At 34.5% G+C, this 22,064-nt stretch overlaps 2 protein-coding genes across 3 annotated transcripts; one reads left to right on the top strand and one right to left on the bottom strand.

Annotated features, from left to right (window-relative positions):
• Positions 1-1,893: 1,893 nt before the first annotated feature.
• On the bottom strand, positions 1,894-10,762 carry dpep1 (dipeptidase 1). The gene is made up of 10 exons (XM_026268234.1): positions 10,492-10,762; positions 9,710-9,836; positions 9,475-9,607; positions 8,970-9,120; positions 8,404-8,473; positions 7,449-7,625; positions 3,326-3,410; positions 3,130-3,205; positions 2,828-2,963; positions 1,894-2,720 (listed from the first exon to the last, which is right to left on the bottom strand). Exons 1-10 carry the CDS (start codon positions 10,608-10,610, stop codon positions 2,550-2,552), a joined length of 1,245 nt encoding a protein of 414 aa, XP_026124019.1. The 5' UTR covers positions 10,611-10,762; the 3' UTR covers positions 1,894-2,549.
• An 8,956-nt stretch (positions 10,763-19,718) lies between these two features.
• On the top strand, positions 19,719-22,064 carry sult5a1 (sulfotransferase family 5A, member 1). 2 transcript variants are annotated; one of them, XM_026266362.1, is made up of 6 exons: positions 19,719-19,910; positions 20,070-20,278; positions 20,364-20,490; positions 20,590-20,687; positions 20,775-20,955; positions 21,714-22,064. In XM_026266362.1, exons 1-6 carry the CDS (start codon positions 19,772-19,774, stop codon positions 21,902-21,904), a joined length of 945 nt encoding a protein of 314 aa, XP_026122147.1. In that variant the 5' UTR covers positions 19,719-19,771; the 3' UTR covers positions 21,905-22,064. The 2 variants fall into 2 exon arrangements, with proteins under 2 accessions (XP_026122147.1, XP_026122148.1); XM_026266363.1 differs by having other exon boundaries at positions 20,796-20,955.

Consider the following 22,064-nt stretch of genomic DNA (forward strand, 5'->3'; position numbering starts at 1 on the left):
AACAACTGTTAACTGTTCATCCAGGTGTCCGCTATAATGCACACCTATTATATTTTTTGATAATTATTAAAATAAGCTGTAAATCATGTGGAAAACAATTACTACTTTTCATTACCGAATGGGCTTAAATACAAATTTAAAGCTCAATAGCATTTGAACAGAATGACTCACATTCATAAAACACACTGTAAAGTGTTCATCTAGGTGTCAGCTAATGCAAACATTTGATCTTTTTCATAATTATTCAAATAAGTTTTAAATCATGTGTAAAATATTGCTACTTTTCATTACCCAATGGGGTTAAATACAAATTTAAAGCTCAATAGCATTTGAACAGAATGACTCACTTTCATAAAACATACTGTAAAGTGTTCATTTAGGTGTCAGCTATAATGCACACATTTTATCTTTTTCATAATTATTCAAATAAACTGTAAACCATATGTAAAATATTGCTACTTTTCATTACCGAATGGGCTTAAATACAAATTTAAAGCTCAATAGCATTATATATATTATATATATATATATATATATATATATATATATATATATATATATACGTACTGAATATGTGTGTGTGTGTGTATGTGTTTGTGTTTGTGTGTGTGTGTATGTACATGTACACAGTAAAGACCAAAAGTTTGGAAACATTACTATTTTTAATGCTTTTGAAAGAAGTTTCTTCTGCTCATCAAGCCTGCATTTATTTGATCGAAAATAAAGATTTTTTTTTTTGATATTGTGATATATTATTCAAATTTTTTACATTTATTATAATTTAAATTATCATTTATTTCTGTGATGCAAAGCTGAATTTTTAGGATCATTATCACATGATCCTTTAGAAATCAATCTAATATGATGATTCATTATCAAAGTTGGAAACAGTTCTGCAGCTTAATATTTTTTTCAGAAAATGTGATACTTTTTTAGGATACTTTGATGAATAAAAAGAAAAAAAAAAGAAGCTATGTTTTTAAAAGACAAATATTTTGTAATAACAATATACACTACTGGTCAGTACTTTGGGGTCAGTAACTTTTTTTCTTTCTTTTTTTTTAAATAAAATCAATACTTTTATTCAGCAAGGATGTGTTAAATTGCTAAAAAGTTATAGTAAAGAATATATATTATTAGAATTTTTTTGTTGAATAAATTCAGAAATTTTTTTGTTGAATAAATTCAGTTCTTTTTAACCTTTTATTCATCAAATATGTTAGACAGCAGAACTGTTTCCAACACTCATAATAAATCAGAATATTAGAATGATTTCTTAATGATCATGTGATAGATGAATGGATGTTACATGTGACACTGAAGGCTGGAGTAATGATGCTGAAAATTCAGCTTTGCATCACTATGGCGTTACATCACAGGAATACATTTTTTTTTTTAAAGTATATTCAAATAGTTTATTCAAATCAACTATTATTTTAAATTGTTATATATATATATATATATATATATATATATATATATATATATATATATATATATATATATATATATATATATATATATATTTATTTATTTATTTATATATATATATATATATTAAGTGGTTTTAAATAAAGATATTATTTTATATGAAGGAACACACCTGACTTCATTAGGTTTTACAAACAAAAGGGTCAGATCAGGTAGAAAAAGCTTAGGGCATCAACTGCATTTATTAAGGTGTACTTAAATGAGTGACACAGAAGAGAATGGTAAGGTTTATTGTAAAGGTTAGAATTAGCTAACAGAAATTAGAATAATGACCAATAAAAAAAATTTAATAAAAAAAAAAAAAATCAGCTTTTTATTGTTATCAAGAAGATCTTACAGATATGTTGAAAGAAGGCTTTAATATAGTAGCCTATATCAGAATATTCAATGATGTGTCCAATAGATGGTGCTTTTGGATAGTTTTTTATTTATTTAGATTGATCATACATATACATGTGCCACAGGCTTTCAAAGTCAGTTTGTCATATTTAAGTGATGAACAGTCCTAAATTTAACCTAGTTAACCATAGGGATTTCATTGTTCTGTCTCAGGAATATTAGCCTTATATTGGTTACTTTTTCTTTCTTTTTAAAAAAAATTCAAGTCATACAGAGTGGTCAGTATCATCATTTAAATAAAGCTGACTATAATTGGCTGGTTTTCACCTCTAATGAATCAATAGAAAACCATTAAATCTAACAGGACAAATATAGCAAAAGGGTACAAAAACTGATGTTTTCAGTTTGCTTTTTCAGTCATTGCATAATGGCTATTCTCCCCTTTGAAGAGTTTTTATTTTTATTTTTTTTATAATATTATGTAATAATAATAAATAGCTTTTCACACGTTTTACTTGTATGGCACGGAACAGAAAAGTGGCGATTTTCAAATAATTACATATCCAATTGATTTTCGTTTTTAGTCTACATTTCTTAAAAACACTTGCTCTAAACTAATCTATCTCAAATTTTCCCCTACAGAATTTATCTATTGGTTAACTCTTTATCAGAGATCCTTTGCATACTCCAAAAACAGTACTACAAGAGTATACAGTCAACTATAATAACTTGCTCAGTAGTGACAGAACCAAGACTAGTGGATAGAAAGATTTTATGCATGTTGAACTGGATTTATCTTCGTAACCGAAGTCTGTCCTGCAGGGATTTTGAACTTCTTTAAGAGGGATGGGTATATCATCTGGTTTGGTACCCTTTTGGCGATCTCTTACCTAAAACATAAAAGCTTCTTTTTAGAATTTTTAGAAAAAGGTCCAGTAAACAGGGCAGTAGATTTGATATTTTACAGAGTTTGAAACTGTGAGTGAATTGCTCTTACTTCCTCCACCTCCCTGAACACTCTCAGCAGGTTTCGTCCCAGAGCATCTCTGATCTCATCCTCTGACCATTTGCGCCTAAGAAGTTCGGCCACCAGGTCTGGGTACTTTGATACATCCTCTAGACCTTCTGGCACCCTGTTCAAACCATAGCATTATTTATTAATGGTATTATTAATCAAAGGCAATTCTCATTGTATAGAATACACACGCTTTACAAATGTGAAATGTACCACAGTGTCATTGAGCAGTATTATCATTAGATTGGATTGCAGGCAGTCTATTCACAAATCAGCCTGCTTACCTTGGCACACCATCATAATCTCCTCCAAATCCAATGATACTAGAGCCAGCCACTTTCTTGATATGGTCAAAGTGATCTGAATGTCATATAGAGAAATGGAGTCACATATAAATGTCTTGTCTTATATCATGAAGTGCTCAATGTAGGAATGCTCTGCAGGGTTGCAGGCAGTGAGGTTGTTTTCAAAAGGACTCACCAGCAACATCTGAGATGTTAGCAGTTTGACTGCAGGTTACGTAGTCATTATAAAAATTAACCATGACAATCCCTCTCTTTTGTTTCTGAAAAACATTTTAGAAAATGAATATTTTACTTTAGACTTCTCCTTTTAAATACACACAAATTACAAACCAGGTTTTTACACTTTCTGAGTAATGTGTGAGTGCTACTTAACCCTGTAAAGCCTATTGTTAAAATAATAGTCAGAAAAATCTAATATAGGACAATATTGAGCTCATACTCAAAGAGGAGAAAAAACCCCCCACCTCAGTTTCATCCAAAGGCCCCAAATGAGCAAAATATGCAATTTGGTGCAATTGCTAGTATTTACATGGGAGAAAAAAATTGACATGAAAAGAAAAAAGGTTATCTTGAAAGTTTATTATCATAATTGATATACTGTATCATATTTGAATGATTTTCCTTAAAAATATTTATGAATAATCAGGTAAACCTTAATGTTTATCTTGAAATATTGCTAACAATATAAAAGTAATTCTTTTCTCATTCTGATTTACTTCAAATCAATGATAAAAAAAATAATTATACTAAAATGACTTTTATTTGCTAATAATGTATAAAATATCAATCAGAGATCATGAGTAGTGTAGTAGATTGTGTATAATTTTTGTTTTCAGCAATGTTTGAATTATGTTGATAATTTAGGTGCCTTAGAAATGCACCTATTGGCTAAAATGTGAAAATCCTGTCATCATTAACTCATCCTCAAGTTGTTACAAACTTGTATGAGGTTATTTCTTCAGTGGATAATGCAAGTGTAAAAATGACTGTGATTTTAACTGTAAAAAACTGTGAAAATGCTACAGTATAAACCTGTTTACTGGTTAACGGTAATTTCCTGTAAACTTTACAGGGGAAAACCGTAAACTTACGTTCCCAGAATTCTCTTCGTTGCATTTCAAATTTTGTTTGAATTTGATGTTTTTTCTTTGAAATAACTATGTTTCTTCTTAATTTTTTCTCATCTGTTATGTTTATAAGGTTTGTATGTTACATAAAATGTTGTTAAATTAATGTTTATTGCATATTACAGTTTAATGAGTCTCACCATGATGGTGTTTGGTGCTTGTGTGAATGACACCGTGCACCTTCTATGTATCTTATAATTTAAAAGCTGCTTGTGATGGGGCTTTGTTTCACCACGTGACTCTCTCATCGCCACCTGCTTTTGGTGGTTACCAGTGTAATACAAAGGTACAAAACAGATTTCAGTGCTTCAATAAGTTTGTATATTATTATTATGTCAGTCAATTTATTAAACTGTAAATATAAAGTAAAACCGTTAAACCTACAACAGTGTAACAGTATTTTTTACAGTATAAAACCGTTAAACCAAAAATGGCTTACTGTATTTTTTACGGTATAATTCTGGCAACCACAGCTGCCGTTTTTTTACCGTATATTTTACGGAATATTTTTAACAGTGTAAATATTTTGATTTGATAGTTATTGACTTTTATAGTATGGAAATAAATACTGTGTAAATCAGTGGCTACCAACATTCTTCAAAATCTTCAAAATATGTTCAGCATAAGTTTTTTTATGCATTGCTGTATTGTTGATGGGGGACCCTGTCTATGGGCTCTATTTTAATGATCTAAACGCAAAGTGTAAAGGGCATGGCGCTGGTGCACTCAGGGCATGTACAAATCCACTTTTGCTATTTTAACGATGGAAAAACGGTTGGCGCGCACAGGCGCATGGTCTATACGGGTTGTCTCTATTCTGTTAATAAGTAATGGGTGTTTTTTGGGCATAACGTGGAATAAACCAATCAGAGTCTCATCTTCCATTCCCAGCCAGTTGCGCCCGTGCCACGTCGGATTTGCTATTTACATGGTGGAATTTGGCAAGCGCAAAGACAGAACACGTCTCCGAGATTAAGCTGAGCTGCTCGTGTGCGAGCAAATAGATAGTCAAATTCTGATACATGCGATGACTATCCATTATGACATATAGGCATATACAACAAAAAAATTGTATGCATTGCAATCCTTTCATTTGTAATATTTTGGCATGTTTGTGCGCTGCTGTGCGTCCCTGTGTTTAATAAGCAGCGTGTACACTCTTTAAATAACAAAGAAAGACAATCCGCCAGACTTTAGACCAGGTTTGAGTTGGTCTATGGCGCAGTCTATTTTCACCTCCTTAAAATAGCATTGTGCCAGCAATGTGTCTGAACACACAAGTTTTTTTTAGTCTAGCACACCCATGCATGCAAAAATTTGTGTAAATGCATTTGCTAATTAAACAAAGTGGCGTTAGACGGAAAAATGTGAACGGCGCCGGACTGAAACTAGCAAACACACTTGCATTGTGCCTTGCATCGCATTGCGCCGGGTGTATTATAGGGCCCCATGTGATAAATCTGAATGCTAATTGCACACAATTTGAGAGTTATGAACCATTGTTTAATAACTGGGCCTGCTGACATTAGCAAGTGCCATAATAATAACTGGAACCTTTGGTGTACAGGCTGTACACAAAGCCACATAGATCTCACTTCTCTTTAAAAAATGCAATTCTGTTTCTGAAGTATTCTGAAGCATTCAGGGGATTATTGATGCTGGGCATTAGTGGTTAACCTCTCAGTTCTGACTAGTTGATGGCTATTAGTTACAAAAGACTGACCAATTAGAATGCATTCTAGGGAGGCCTGTAATCCAATATGTGTGTACATCAGAGGTTTGCTAATTGTAACTGCTAATTGAATGTCTCATATTGGGATGTTCCAATTCAGCCCATTGCAAGGGTTCCACTTCAAGCACTCAGCACTTGTACAACATAATTAATTGACCCTTCACAAAAACCCATGCTCCTTAGTTACTGTTGCTATGTGTGACAAGCCATGCCACTCTCACACTACACATCATGTTCCCACACGGTAAAAAATACTTTGTGGAGCAAAGAGGAATTTTTGTCGCTGGTAAGGAATACATGCTTGACTCCTCTTGCACATTCACACAGTATTTGAAAAGCTATTGTAATTTGCTGTGTGAACAGGATTTTCCAAACTCACACCTGTAGGTAAATGCGGTTGTCACTCCCAGAAACTGACAGTGTAAATGTAGCCAATGACGTGTACATTTGAGTCAACGAGGCAATGGAAAGTTAAGGAGGGAAGGCCATAATTTTTTAGCGGAACTCAGCCTGTGCTTGTCACGTTCAGTTCTAGGTTTCGGTTTTGTTTTCACAGATTTCTAGTTTGCAGGTCATTGTTTCTTTTTTGTTTTTTCTGTTTCTTCGATTATCATTGTTTAAAAATATATCATTACTTGTCGCCATAGCTACTGATTATATTTTTTACCTGTGTCTCATTTAGTTCAGTTATTACTGTGTATTTATAGCCCTCTGAGTCTTCACTTGTTGGTTATTGTCTGTAAGTACTGGGCAACGATTAATTGTGATTAATCACGTCCAAAATAAAATATTTTGTGTACATAATATATGTGTGTAACATGTATTTTTATTATTTAGCCTATATATATATAAATATGTTATATGAATATAAACATATACATGTTGTTAATACATGTAAATATAATATAATATAATATATATATATATATATATATATATATATATATATATATATATATATATATATATATATATATATATATATATGCTGTATGTGTGTGTTTTATATATACATAATACATTTACAAAGTACACACACATGTATTATGCCAACAAAAACTTTTATTTTGGATGCGATTAATTGCAATTAAATGTTGCCCAGCACTATTGTCTATGCATTTGGATAAACTTTTCTATAGTAATTCGGTAAACATGCAGCCTGAACCGCTGTTATGAAACCACCCTAACATAATGAATATCACAGTAACTGTGATTACCTGTAGACTTGTTCTATTGCCTATCACAGCTGAGATTATCCATTTGATTTTGCTTAGTTAAAGCATCTGGTTTTATCTTTTATAACATCTCTTTATATCAGTAGTGAGTAACGTATTGCAAACTTTTTATGAACATGGATGAGTAAGTGCGTCATGGTCAATTCTTTTTGGGCAATAACTGTTGTGTAACATTTTAAGGTTGTAAATTGACGGGACTCTTACCACTCTCAAGAGAACATCATCAGGGACATTTCTCTTGTGCTTACAGATGCTGTAGGCAGAGGAGTGGCTGAAGATAACAGGAGCTTCAGAGATATCCAGCACCTGATTCATGACTTTCTCTGATACATGAGACAGGTCAATCAGCATTCCAATGCGGTTCATTTCCAAGATCACTTGCTGAAAGGACAAAATAAACTGGTCTCTACAGACAGCAATAATGAGTTAAACTTTCTCTAAAAGATGACAGCAAGTCAGGGTGGCCTACATTAACCACCACTATATCCAAAGTTAATAACATTTTAGAGTTATGTTAATGTTTTATGATAATAACTGTCCTGTAAATAATGTGCCATGATAAAATATGTATTTATATTATATATATATATATATATATATATATATATATATATATATATATATATATATATATATATATAAACTGTATGTGATGTACATATACTGTCTTTAACACAAAAAATCTCAAAAAATTTAGGTCTTTGAAGTCTGTAAGTTGTCTTTATTAATAAGCAAACTAAATTAAACAACAAAATTAAAATCCAAGTGTTTTAAGTAAAAAAATAAATAAATAATATATATATATATATATATATATATATGTATATATATATATATATATATATATGTGTGTGTGTGTGTGTGTATGTGTGTGTGTGTGTGTGTGTGTTGGTGTGTGTGTGTGTCTGTGTGTGTGTGTGTGTGTGTGTGTGTTTTAAGTGAAAATTCTAATTTCATATAATAGCAAATTTGAACTTATGCATTCATCATTTTGGTTTAAATCTAAAGTAAATACTAAGCATGAGTCTTTTATAATTGTTGGGAATTGTTTATTTTTGGGAATATATATATATATATATATATATATATATATATATATATATATATATATTGATTGATTGATTTTAGTAATCTGACATTAAACATCTCTGTGTCTAACCTTGCCAAACTCAGACAAACCGCCATGCACTTCAGGCTCAGATCCTGTATCCACCAGCCAGTTGTCTGCCCTAGAAGGAAGTAAGAGCAAAACGTGGTAAAGAAAAACAATATAGTATTCAACTGAAATTCTTCCCCTTCTCTAATCAGATGGGCACATGCATTTGTGTGGCCTTTTATGTGGTCATTCTTTAGAAACCCATGTAGCTTCTATTTTAGACCCACCTTAAATGCAAAATAGGAATTCTGTGGAATAGCTGCTGTTTACAATTGAACGTTCCGGGAATTTCCCTCTAATTTCTCACATTACTAGTGACAGTGTTTTGTGGGTGTGTTAAAAAAAACATTTTTTTTTTTAGAATGTCTCTGGCACAGATTTTAGACAGATTTATGTTTACTTAATTCCAAACTGTTGAAATCATAATTTGAGCGGTTTTTACCTCACCTTGCTGGATCAAACTGTATGTTCTTTTTAAGGTGAATGTGTTTATGCTATCATCTCAGACCATCTCTTTATTTAAAGTGCTATGAAGTATGGTGTGTACTCTGCGGGGAATAGACACTCACCATGGTGTGTTGCAGCTATGTGTGATAGTGAGGTAGCGGACTCCAAGTTGGTACATAGTGCGCAGAGTACCCAAACTGCTGTCAATCGAATGTCCACCTTCTACACCAATCAGACTCGCTGTCTTATTCTGTTCAAAGGCATCCAATATATCTGCAACAACATTTTCCTTTTGGTTTAAAAACGATAAACAATTACAAATGTACACATCATCATTACCATAATAATTCCAGGGTGCTTTAGGAATATGGTGTTGATGGGTGGTTGTTACAGTGGTTGTGGTTGTTCAGGTCACTTCTAACTTTCTTTATATAAGATTATGGATTTTGTCCATCTGTTTATTATTATAATTGTTTTTTTGCTAATTTACCCTACTATCATCCATGTTGTAGCGAAAAGGGTAGCCCTGGTTGTACTGCAAACATGTAACTGTATATCCAATACTGAAGTTTTTTTCGAGTTATTACAAGGATTTCTACAGTATTTACTGCTGCTTCACTGTCTTACCTTGACTGCTAGCAGCAAATTTGAACACTTCTGGGTATTCATGGCACATCCGGTGGATTACATCAATCTGCTCCAAGGTCTGTCTGACTGCGTCTTTGTACTGGGTATCACATGGCACATAAGCTGCCCAGAACTGCAACAGAAAAACAAATAATACCACACATTCAGTTTGCCCATTATAGTGAATGATCTAATGTTGTGTATACTGTACAGTCCTGTTTGAGTGTGTTTTTACCTGTGCTGAGAGACGCCCTTCTTTGATTTTTGGGATATTGGTGTGTGTGGTGTTTAGTTTGTTCAAGTTCACCATGCTGAGCTGATTATTAAACAAACTCCTCATCTGCCAGGGAAGGTCATTGTGTCTGTTTTATAAAAGATTTTAAATCACTTTCAGATAGAATCAGAGATAATAAGAGAAAATATTGAAAGTGTCCTTGTATGAATACATTGCATGCGTCAAAATTATCAATTTTTCTTTTATGCCAAAAATCATTAGGATATAACTGTAAGTAAAGATCACATTCCGTGAAGATATTTTGTACATTTCCTACTGAAAATATATCAAACATTAACTTTTGATTAGTGATATGCATTGCTAAGGACTTCATTTGGACTTCATAAGGACTTCAAAGGCGATTTATTTTTAACCGTCAGATTTCAGATTTTCAAATAGTTGTATCTCTGCCAAATATTATCCTATCCTAACAAACCATAAATCATCTTATTTATTCAGTTTTCAGATTATGTATAAACCTCAAAAATTATCCAACCTTCAGAAATTGTTTTGTCAATAAATCGTTTTTCATAATAATAATAATAATAATAATAATAATAATAATAATGATGATGATTTAGACGCAAAATTCCCACAAGGTATTGATTAACTTGTTTTCAGGGACTGTACATTGAATATCTTGTTTTAAGAAATGTTTCAAAACCTTTTTTTAACTCCACTTTTCTTTCCACTAGATCTCTCTCTCTCTCTCTCTTTACAGGGTCGATAAAAGATTGACTTACCCATCTATAAGTGGAGTGTCAGCCATCAGTTTCAGGGCTTGCTCTTTAAAATCATCTGCTACTGAGTTGAATGTGAAAACCCAGAGCACTAAACACACAGTCTTGACCCAATCCATCATCACCACACTGTTTACCCACTCTGTATCCTTCAATTATGAATAGACCTGAAATAACTCTACCTATCTCAGCTCTTCTTGTTTCCAGCTCAATGCTTATATCCACAGATCTTCTTTTCTCTCTGATTATGCGTAGAGATACTCTAAAGCTAAAAGATCAGTGTTAGGGATTCAATTTACATCATAATGATGCTTAATATAAGTTAATATATAATTTTAGGTTGTAAAAATATCCCATAAACCAGACAATTGTCCCATAAAAGCCACATCTTTATTTTAAATGACAGAGAAAGGTGATATAAGTGATTGTGTAAAAGTACAGTACATTTTTTTGTTGTTGTTTAAAGTCCATGTGAGGGCTGTGTGCGCTCTCTGGACTTGTGTCTTCAAAGGTATTACTTTGGCTAGAGATACTTGAGGTGAACTCATATTTAAACATATTAATGAAATGTTAAGTAAAAAATGTTAGCACTGTAAGTCTCTTTGGATAAAAGTTTCTGGTAAATACATAAAAGAAAAATAAAAAGTAATATACAGGTGCTTCTCAATAAATTAGAATGTTGTGGAGGAGTTCATTTATTTCAGTAATTCAACTCAAATTGTGAAACATGTATTAAATGTATTAAATAAATTCACTGCACACAGACTGAAGTAGTTTAATAATTTGGTTCTTTCTCAATAAATTAGAATACTTCATAAGACCAATACATTTTTAAAAAAAAGTTTAAGTGAACTGTTGACCTTCTGGAAAGTATGTTAATTTACTGTACATGTACTCAATACTTGACAGAGGCTCCTTTTGCTTTAATTACTGACTCAATTCGGCGTGGCATGGAGGTGGTCAGTTTGTGGCATTGCTGTGGTGGTATGGAAGCCCAGGTTTCTTTGACAGTGGCCTTCAGCTCATCTGCATTGTTTGGTTTCTTGCTTCTCATTTTCCTCTTGACAATAGCCCATTGATTCTCTATGGGGTTCAGGTCGGGTGAGTTTGCTGGCCAGTCAAGCACACCAACAACATGGTCATTTTACCAACATTTGGTGCTTTTGGCAGTGCGGGCAAGTGCCAAATCCTGCTGGAAAATGAAATCAGCATCTTCAAAAAGCTGGTCAGCAGAAGGAAGCATGAAGTGCTTCAAGGTTTCTTGGTAAACGGGTGCAGTGACTTTGGTTTTTTAAAAAAACATAATGGACCAACACCAGCAGATGACATTGCACCCCAAATCATAACAGACTGTGGAAACTTAACACTGGACTTTAATCAACTTAGGCTATGAGCTTCTCCACCCTTCCTCCTGACTCTAGGACCTTGGTTTCCAAATAAAATACAACACTTGATCTCATCTGAAAAGAGGACTTTGGACCACTGGGCAACAGTCCAGTTCTTCTTTTCCTTAGCCCAGGTAAGACGCCTCTGATGTTCTCTGTGGTTCAGGAGTGTATTCCTTGTGAAGTTCACTCAAATTCTTGAATCCAGTTTTCTTGACAATCCTCATAAGGCTGCGGTTCTCTTGGTTGGTTGTGCATCTTTTTCTTTCACACCTTTTCCTCCCCATCAACTTTCTGTTAACATGCTTAGATACAGCACTCTGTGAACAGCCAGCTTCTTTGGCAATGAATGTTTGTGGCTTACCCTCCTTGTGAAGCGTGTCAATGATTGTCTTCTGGACAACTGTCAGATCAGCAGTCTTCCCCATGATTGTGTAGCCTATTGAACCAAACTGAGAGACCATTTTGAAGGCTCAGGAAACCTTTGCAGGTGTTTTGCAATCTGACTTTGCTGCAGCCTGGAATTGAACTGCTGGTTTCGTCTGGTCAGAGGACAACTGGCCCCCCAACTGAGCCTGGTTTCTCCAAAGGTTTTTTCTCCATTCTGTCACTGATGGGGTTTCGGTTCCTTGCCGCTGTCGCCTCTGGCTTGCTTAGTTGGGGTCACTTCATCTACAGCGATATCATTGACTTGATTTCAAATGAATGCACAGACACTATTTAAACTGAACAGAGATGACATCACTGAATTCAATGATGAACTGCCTTTAACTGTCATTTTGCATTATTGACACACTGTTTTCCTAATGAATGTTGTTCAGTTGCTTTGACGCAATGTATTTTGTTTAAAGCGCTATATAAATAAAGGTGACGACTTGACTTTTGAGTTGATTAGCTGACTGATATGTCACCATATTTAAATTTGTTGAGATGAGATGTGAATTGGGTTTTTGTTAAATGTGAGACAAAATCATCACAATTAAAAGAACCAAAGACTTAAACTACTTCAGATTTTACAATTTGAGTTGAATAACTGAAATAAATTAACTTTTTTTTACAACATTCTAATTTATTGAGATGCGCCTGTATAAAAAGTTAAATTGTTAGGATGAACACTACTCTCTAGGCTCTCAACTAATTGAATAGCAATAGATAAATACATTTTATTATTATTATTTTTTTTTTATTATTTGCTCACTAATTTTTATTCACAGCATTCTAATGCAGTGAATATGCCATCCACTATATAAAAGAATAAGCATATAGAGTGCAATTTAAGCTTTTGAACTGAGGAAGTTTTATGACATAACATCAATAATAATCAAGTGGTCAGACACTTGTATCCAGAGAAACTTATTCAAGGCCACAATGGTGATGACTCAAGACTTGCTTCTGTGACAGCAAAAAATATTTAAAAAATAAATGTATGCATTTAGCAGATAAATCCATTTCATAACACAATTCTTCTCTAGAAAATCACAGAGAACAAGTAGCCTGGTGTTGCAAGAAAGTTATGTACACAGAAAGGTATGTAAACAGAAAGTTATGTAAACAGAAAGTTATCACTCTTCTGAAAAGAAGACATTGTTCAGTACAAATGGTTCAGTAAAATGGGTCAATATTTTTCCAGTTGTTTATGCTTTATAACTAATGGAGTTAAATTTATGTTGTGGTTTTAACCATGTTATGCATTAAATGTTCAAGTTTAACTATCATGTGTTAGCCTATGTCATTTTTTTAGCCTATGAAGTTTTATGACACAACATCAAAAATAATCAAGTGGTCAGACACTTTTATCCAGAGCAACTTAGTCAAGGCCACAAGGGTGATGACTCAAGACTTGCTTCTGTGACAGTTGAATCAGAAACCCTTCTTTTAAATTCACCACACCATAAATCCATTTCATAACACAATTCTTCTCTAGAAAATCTATTCGCACTTATTGGAAAAGGATATAAGACAGACTTTTTTCTTTCTTTTTTATTCCCACATGTTCCCTGATACTGCATTTGCACCTCAAGGTTTAAACTTGCAATAAAAAGCTCATGTTAAACCAAAGAGTGATGTTTATGCAATGTGCTGGGTTAATAAAAAACACCTTGACTGGAGAACAAGGCGCTATAAGCCTTAATTTTTATAATAATTATATTATTTTTCTCCAAACTAACTGAGTTATCATTTAATCATTAAAACAAATAGTATATGTTGCTAGATCTTTCTGCATATTTGAGTTGTACATCATCTTTGACAAAACTGACCTGCTCATGACACTAATTAAGCAATTTCCCCCCACAGAGATGCAATTATATAAAGCTTCCTGTTTTCACAAAATATGTACTAATCTTGCAAGAAATGGGCAGTACATTTTTTAAAAGAAACCTTTGATATACAATTTAATATGTGTTCACTATACATTATATAATGACCTTGAGAAGGCAGTGCAAAATCATAAAAAAAATCTATTTCAGTTTGAGAGAAGTTACTGTGTAACCTGATCTCTTCTGAATCATCGTAGCTTGGTGTTTTTGTGTTTGTCACCAATGCCATGATATACTTACCACAGTCAGGGCCATCCTTAGCTGAGACGGGGCCAAGTGCGAGGTAGATACTGTAGCAGGGCGCCCTTGATCCATTCGTAGCAGGTCCCGGTGCGACTGCACCAGTTGCAGTAGCGTAGCAAGTCAGCCCAGGGCCCATATGCAAAAAATGGGTCCCCCCAAACACAAGCAGCAACTTGGTTAACTTAACTTAGGCCCTTTTGTTGATTTTTCGCAAGTAAATAAAGTTACATGAAACATGACTATTCACAAGCTGTTTTATCTATGGTATAGGCTAATGCTTGTAAATTATTTATTTAAGCTTTATATCAAAGTCTCAGCTTTCTGTCAATTTTATGATAAAATACAAACAATAAACAGTGAATCAATGATATTTTCCGCTTAAATATTTGCAGCACAAAATAAGCATGAATATTTGAATGTATGTTGAAAAAAATCTGAACAATTCAAAACAAACAAATAAATCGATCAATCAGATTTTTAAAAAAAGTAAAAAAAGAATAACGGATGCCAAATACTTTTTTTTTTTTTTTTTTTGAAAAGTAGGGCAATAGATGGAATTTTAATTTAATTTTGACTTCATTTTTAAAATATTATGATGTTCATATTATTTATTTAGTTATTTTTAAACGTGGCACAAAAATGTTGCAGTTTAGGCTACAGAATGCAAACACAATTTGGGCACAGCTGCCAAAAAATAAAGAATTAAAAAAAATAATAATAGTAAGGGCATATTTGAATTAATTGTTAATAAACTAATGTTTTCTGAGTCAATGTTGCAAAAAGTAATTTGATTAACCTGACTTGCCATCTCCTCAATGGACATGCCTTTAGAGAGAAATGCATCTTTACGGATAACATAATGAATGAGTTTTTGTTTTTTGGTTGAATGGTTGAGTTTTAAAATAGTAATTTAAAGCATTCTATAGATATATTTATCATGTCGGTGAAGCACTCCTGCTCAAAACCAAGAGGACAGGAAGCACATCATGTTTTCATTCCTTATTTTACAAAAGCACAAAATTTGTTGATTTAGTGAACCCACAGAAACAAACTCGTCAGTTCTAAACTTATTCAGAGGATGGAGAGTGGTTATAATACCTTTAAGTGAGCTGCACCCTTTATTCTCATAACAAAAAGTAAATTTTTTCCTATAACCACAAGAACTACACCGTGTTTTAAGCCAGTGACAGTCAGAAAACAGAAGCCCCTAATGGTGTCCCCAGTGGTTCATCCATTGGTTCTTCCGTATGATCTGTCCTGAACACAGATTTGGAGACACATTCTGGCTACAGAATCGCCCAGCAATGTTTTGTCACTTCCCTTATATACCCAAATAAGAAAAACAAAGAAATCTACAAATCAGTTGTAAAAACATAAAAGGTCTTTTGGTTATCATGGACCCAGGGTCTCACCTGGTTTGGAGATAGATAAGCATTCCCACACACCCTAAAATGGGACATACCCCTTCCTCAGCAGAGAATAATTCTACAAAAGTTTTCAATATTTCTCATAATACAAGTGACTACTGTAAAATTTATAACATTTTACCAATCACATGAAGACCTTTAAAATGATACGAAACATGGAGGATAAGAATAATATAGTCACAAGATGTAACACATGGAGCATATGGATAGTCTTGCTTTTGGATGAGAAGAGCGAGAGAGGAAAAGCAGAGGCAGGATGGGAGAGGAAAGGGAGGAAGGGGGTTGTAAATGAGCAAGGAGAGTGTTGTTGTAGCTCTTTGAAGGTCCCTTCTCAAGATCAGTTTTATTGCATGGCATCTGCAGAGTGCTATTCTTTCCCTCATTTCATTTAATAGGTTCCCACCAGCTCAGTAGGCCCCCAAACTGCCTGAGCCCATATGCATGTGATCATGTCCTAATTTTGCTGATTTAGATGTGTTCCTAGGTCATCATATTTTACAAAGATGTTGATCCAGGAACATGTCGTACTTGATAAAATCAGGTACTGAATGCTCCTGCAAGGTGAATGTGATTTTACCAAGTACAACATGTTCTTGGATCAACATTCCAATCGACCATCAGAACTGACATATAACTATTCAGAAAATATCTGTTTTAGGCTTACAATCAGTGTAAGGTGTTTCTACACTCTTGTTAATCAGCTATGATTTCCCACTGATTTTAGGAAATTATGAAGTATATATTTTTGGACATTAATGTTGATCCAGGATCATTAAAACATGTCTTACTTGGTAAAATCATGGCGACCGCACCGGCATACCCTGCATACCCAGACGCTACCTCACTGTCTGTTTACTTTCATTTTGTTGCATTCAATCCAACAATACTTTAAAAACCAGTGGTTAATTATTTAGAAAAAACATATTTTAACATACATAAAACATATTATTTACTGAGTGTCCTTATACAGAGGTGAACACCTGCAATAATGATGTAAAGTACAGTATATGAAGATTTTCCTGGTGGTTTGAACTTCTAGGATTAAGTTAATGGCTTTAGTTATGATTACCACATCCATGTAACAATGTCCACATGAGTTCCAGACAACTTGCAATTTAAAATGAACCACATCAACAAACCATTTTAGACTTTAGAAACAGATTTTGAAATACATTTGAAAAAGATGTGTAAATGAGCAAGGAGTTTTAAATTTTAATTGTTGTATGCTCCTTGAAGATTCCTTAGTTTTATTGCATGGCATCTGCAGTGTGTGAGTTCCTGGGTTTTGGCTTTATCCATTTCATAAAGAAATAATTTCACTCCTTTCATCCTGCAAAGCTAGGACATAAAGAAGTTAAACATACACTCAACTCACTGAACATATTTCTAAATTTACTTAATAAAGAAAAGAAAGACAAATATGACCACTTTGCCATTATAACTGTGTAATGGGGAAGACAGAGAGAGAAAAAAGACACAGGATCCAGTCGGACTCGTGCAGAGAATGCGCATAAGCTGTTGGACAAGGGCCAGGCCAATGCAGGACTCTATTCTTTCCCTCGTTTCAGTTAAAAGTTCCCCCCACCTCGACAGGCCCCCAAACTGCCAGGGCCCACATGCACCTGCTCATGTCCTGATTTTGCTGAGTTAGATGCTTTCCTAGGTCAACATATTTTGTTGACCCTGGAACACTATAAACTGGTTCTTCAAGTTTGATTGGTTAATCACAATATCTGTTGGTCAACAAAGATGTTGATCCAGGAACATGTCTTACTTGGTGAAAACAGTCAGACTGCTCTATTTAAAGCTTCACATTTATCAAACTATAACACATTGGTTGATTCACCATGACTATTTTTCCATGAAGGTTATCGTTCTATTGGTCAACAAGTTTAAGGTTAAAAGCTTCTTGTTTCTTTAATTTTGTTGATTTCTAAAACTATGAACTCGAAAACTTATATTTATTTATTAATTCATTTAGTTAGTTACTTACTTAGTTAATCTGTTGACTTTTTTTAATTTAAGTTGGTTTACTTTTATTTTGTTGCATTTAATCCAACAGTACTTTAAAGGGGAGGGGGGGGTGAAATGCTCGTTTTCATTCAATATCCTGTTAATCTTGAGTACCTATAGAGTAGTACTGCATCCTTCATAACTCCAAAAAGTCTTTAGTTTTATTATATTCATAAGAGAAAGATAGTCTGTACCGATTTTTCCCGGAAAAACACGAGCACCTGGAGGCGTGACGTGTGGGCGGAGCTAAAGAATCATGAGCGCCAGCAGGCTTTTGCGTTGAGAGCATGTGGAAGCTGTGACATTACCGTGAGGGAAAAACCATCATCCAAAACAAACTATGGCTTACAGTCAGATTCAGCCGTTTATTTATGATCCAGAATCAGATCCAGAGGCTGAAACTGAACGAGAGCAGCATCAGCAATGACTCGCTCCGAGCGGGGCTCGAACCCGAGTCTCCGGCAGGGGAGGGGACGCACTAACAAGGAGGCAGAGATATTTTAAGCAGTTTTACTCACCGCATGCGGTTCCAACACACGATCGTGACCCTTTTTCGTTGGGATTGCATCATCCTTAAGAAATAAACGATACGCAAATCCGTCGTCAAACTGGGCCTTGTGAACAAGCATCTTCGAAATGCAGGGAACAAACAAAAACACTTGCACAACTCCGTTGATGCTCTGTAAAAATAAACTCCATCCACTGGTCCCTTAATGCTGTTTTTTTTGGTAATCTGTGCAGGGTTGTCTTGCCCTGGAAACCAAAAACACACTTCTTTTGTGACTTTTCGCGACGCTCTCGCTCTGATCAGTGAATCGCTCTGATCAGTGAAATGTCTGTGCTGCTCAGCCTCGCTATACGGGAGCGCGCACTCTTCCGGCAGAAGTGCGTCAGGACCCATATAAGGAAATTCCGCTCCATCTAACGTCACACAGAGCCATACTCGAAAAAAACTTTCCAAAACTTGTGACAAACCTGGGAACAAAAATACTCCTTCAAACGTACAACTTAATTTTTGAAACTTTGTCCATGTTTAGCATGGGAATCCAACTCTTTAACAGTGTAAAAAACTCAGTATGCATGAAATAGCATTTCACCCCCCCCCCCCCTTTAAAAACGAATGGTTAATCATTTGAAACAACATATTTTAACATAAAACATATATTATTTACTTAGTGTTATTATACAGAGCTGAACATCTGCAATCATGATGTACAGTATATGAGGATTTTCCTGGTGGTTTGAACTTCTAGGAAGTTAATGCCTTTGGTTATGATTACCACATCCATGTAACAATGTTCACATGAGATCCAGACAACTTGCAATTTAAAATGGACCACATCAACAAACCATTTTAGACTTTAGAAACAGATTTTGAAAGACATTTGATTCAGTAAAATTTAAATAAATTGCATTTGTGTGGGTTGAAAACAGCTATCAAAGGTGAAATAAACAATTGCCTTCATTAAATGGATTTTTGTCATCAGATAAGCAAACTGTATTTTAAGTTTTCTACTGAATGAAACTGTCACGGATCACCTTAAAAGACTCAAAGTCAAAGATGAACAACGTCAAAGGGAAACCAGGCTACCAACATTATTGTCATATGATGATAATATAATATGCAAATAAAAAACTTTGCTAGGCAAATAATATATTATAGCAAACAACAAATCTCAATTCATAGGATTGACATGGAATTTACTCGATAACCGGTTTCTCAGGTAATTTCTGTTTCCCATGCGTATGTACTTCCCCTTTCATCTTATTGGTTTGTGTCATCTTCTTTGACGTCTTCTTCTGTTTTCTCTTCTTATATAAGCTGACAGTTGAACACCGTTGTCAGATCATCACACTGTCTGTTCTATATTCCTTTTGCATTTGCACACAAACAGACATGGCTCGTCTAGATGTCACGGAAACTTTTCACAACATCATGTTTCCTGGGCACATGCATACTAAAGACTCATTGAATTATGCGATCAACTTCCAATTTCAGGACACAGATACTGTAATTGTCACCTACCCAAAATCAGGTAATAATTAAATGGATTTTCTGTGGTCATCTTAAGTGATCCTTTTATTTTTGTTTAGGTGATGTATTTACATTAAAATGGTAAGCTACTTTTTTTTCCAAGCATGAAATTAAAACACCTTCATATTCATTTCACTTTACCTCAATGCTTTATTCTTAGGAACCACGTGGATGCAGGAAATCATCACTCTAGTTTTAGGTAAAGGGGACCCAACAATTGCCCAAACTCAGCCCAACTGGGCCCGTGCACCATGGCTTGAGCAGTACTACTGTGTTGATGTTCTAAAAGCCTCTACCGGGCCTCGTATTATTACAACACATCTGCCTTACCACCTGCTGGCAGAGGCTCTACAAGACTCCAAAGCAAAGGTGAGTAGATGGGCAAATCACAAACTGACTTTATCACTTCTTTGTTGAATTTTCTTGCAAGTGACAAATGTTTGCTCTTCCTCAGGTTATATATGTAGCCAGAAATCTCAAAGATGTGTTAGTTTCATACTATCACTTCCACAAGATGGCCAATTTTCTTCCTGACCCAGGCACTTTCTCTGATTTTCTGAATGATTTCCTGAAGGGTGCAGGTTAGTTGATAGACAAGTATTATCAGTTTGTGTTTTAGCCACTTTCTTTTCCCTTACAACTTTTTAAATAATTGATTGTGATTATTCCCCCCAAATCAGTGCATTATGGCTCTTGGTTTGACCATGTCAACGGCTGGACAAGTCACACAAAAGATATCCACAACTTTCTTTACATCACGTATGAGGAAATGTGTAAGGTAGGATGACTTTATAAGAATTTACTCATTTGGTGACCACATACAGATGAACTGAAACAAGCAGTTTAAATTTTTCAATATTATCAGGATCTTCACGTGTCTGTTCAGAAAGTGAGTCGTTTCCTGCAGTGTAATTTAACTGAGGATGAGCTGATGCTTGCTCAGAAGCACTGTAGCTTCAATAGCATGAAGGAAAATACCATGGTGAACTACACTCTCATCCCTCAGGAGATCATGGACCACAGCAAGGGCAAGTTCATGAGGAAAGGTATGTAAATGCCTTTTAGATGTTTGCTTCAATCATTAGTACAATCATTTCTGATGTTATATATATACCGTAATTCCTCAAATATTAAAGAGGGCCTTTATTTACCTGAACTGCAGATGGTAACAGGCTTTTATTAGAGGCAGGCCTTTATTTCTAATTCCATCTGTTTGATAAGTAATTGTTTTAAATAACCTGTTTTAAATGAAAAGCGATAGCGTTCCAGTGGACAGAGATCATAACATTAGCACAGAATCAGTTCAGAATCAATCTCCAAAAGAATCAGTTCGGTTCAGATGCTCTGTGTGTCAGTCTGCTTCACGCTGAATCACACATGCGCAGTATCATCAGCTCCTCGGTTCTTGAATTGGACGCGTCTGATAGAAACGGTTCTCGGTTCTCGAGACTCGAGAACGAGAAATGCTCCGGCAGTGGGCGTGTACGTTCATTATCTGGATCTGCTGCACAAATTGTCCCCCGGCCTTTATGTAAGACCGGACTTTTTTTGTCCGGGTTGACCACACCCCCGACTATAAGAGTCCCGGAGTTTATTTGACTACCGGTTTTTATTTGAGGAATTACGGTATATATAGTATCATGGTGAAATACTGAAAAGTGGAATAGAAACAGATATTTTAGCTCAAAAAGGCAAAACAATATTCTAAAGACAACCAGCAAGATATAATAAAAAAAAGTGTCTTTTAAGTACAAATTTTTTCTAAGTAAGGTTATCTTCTAAAAACTACAATCCCATCTTTAAGGTAAAGTCGGAGACTGGAAGAACACATTCACTGAGGAGCAGAGTCGTCTTGTTGATGATGTGTACTCTTCACAGATGACAGATTCCTCACTGCTGTTTAAATGGGAATGCCCTGAGAAAAGTGTAAGGCCCTTGATGGCCAATAATACTTCTGAATCCCACACACCCAGAGAGATAGTTCAACTCACATAACCCCTCATCCCTGATAACATTCTTCAATTTACATTTGAGTATGTTTCTAATATTTTACACTGAAATGCTCAGTAAGTGGGTAAGCTAAGGTATTTCATTGTTTTCTGGGTGCTTTTTTTTCTACATGGTCAAAAACTACATATATATATATACACATATA

The sequence above is a fragment of the Carassius auratus genome, chromosome 7 (genome assembly GCF_003368295.1).
Source record: "Carassius auratus strain Wakin chromosome 7, ASM336829v1, whole genome shotgun sequence".
Taxonomy (NCBI): Eukaryota; Metazoa; Chordata; class Actinopteri; order Cypriniformes; family Cyprinidae; genus Carassius; species Carassius auratus.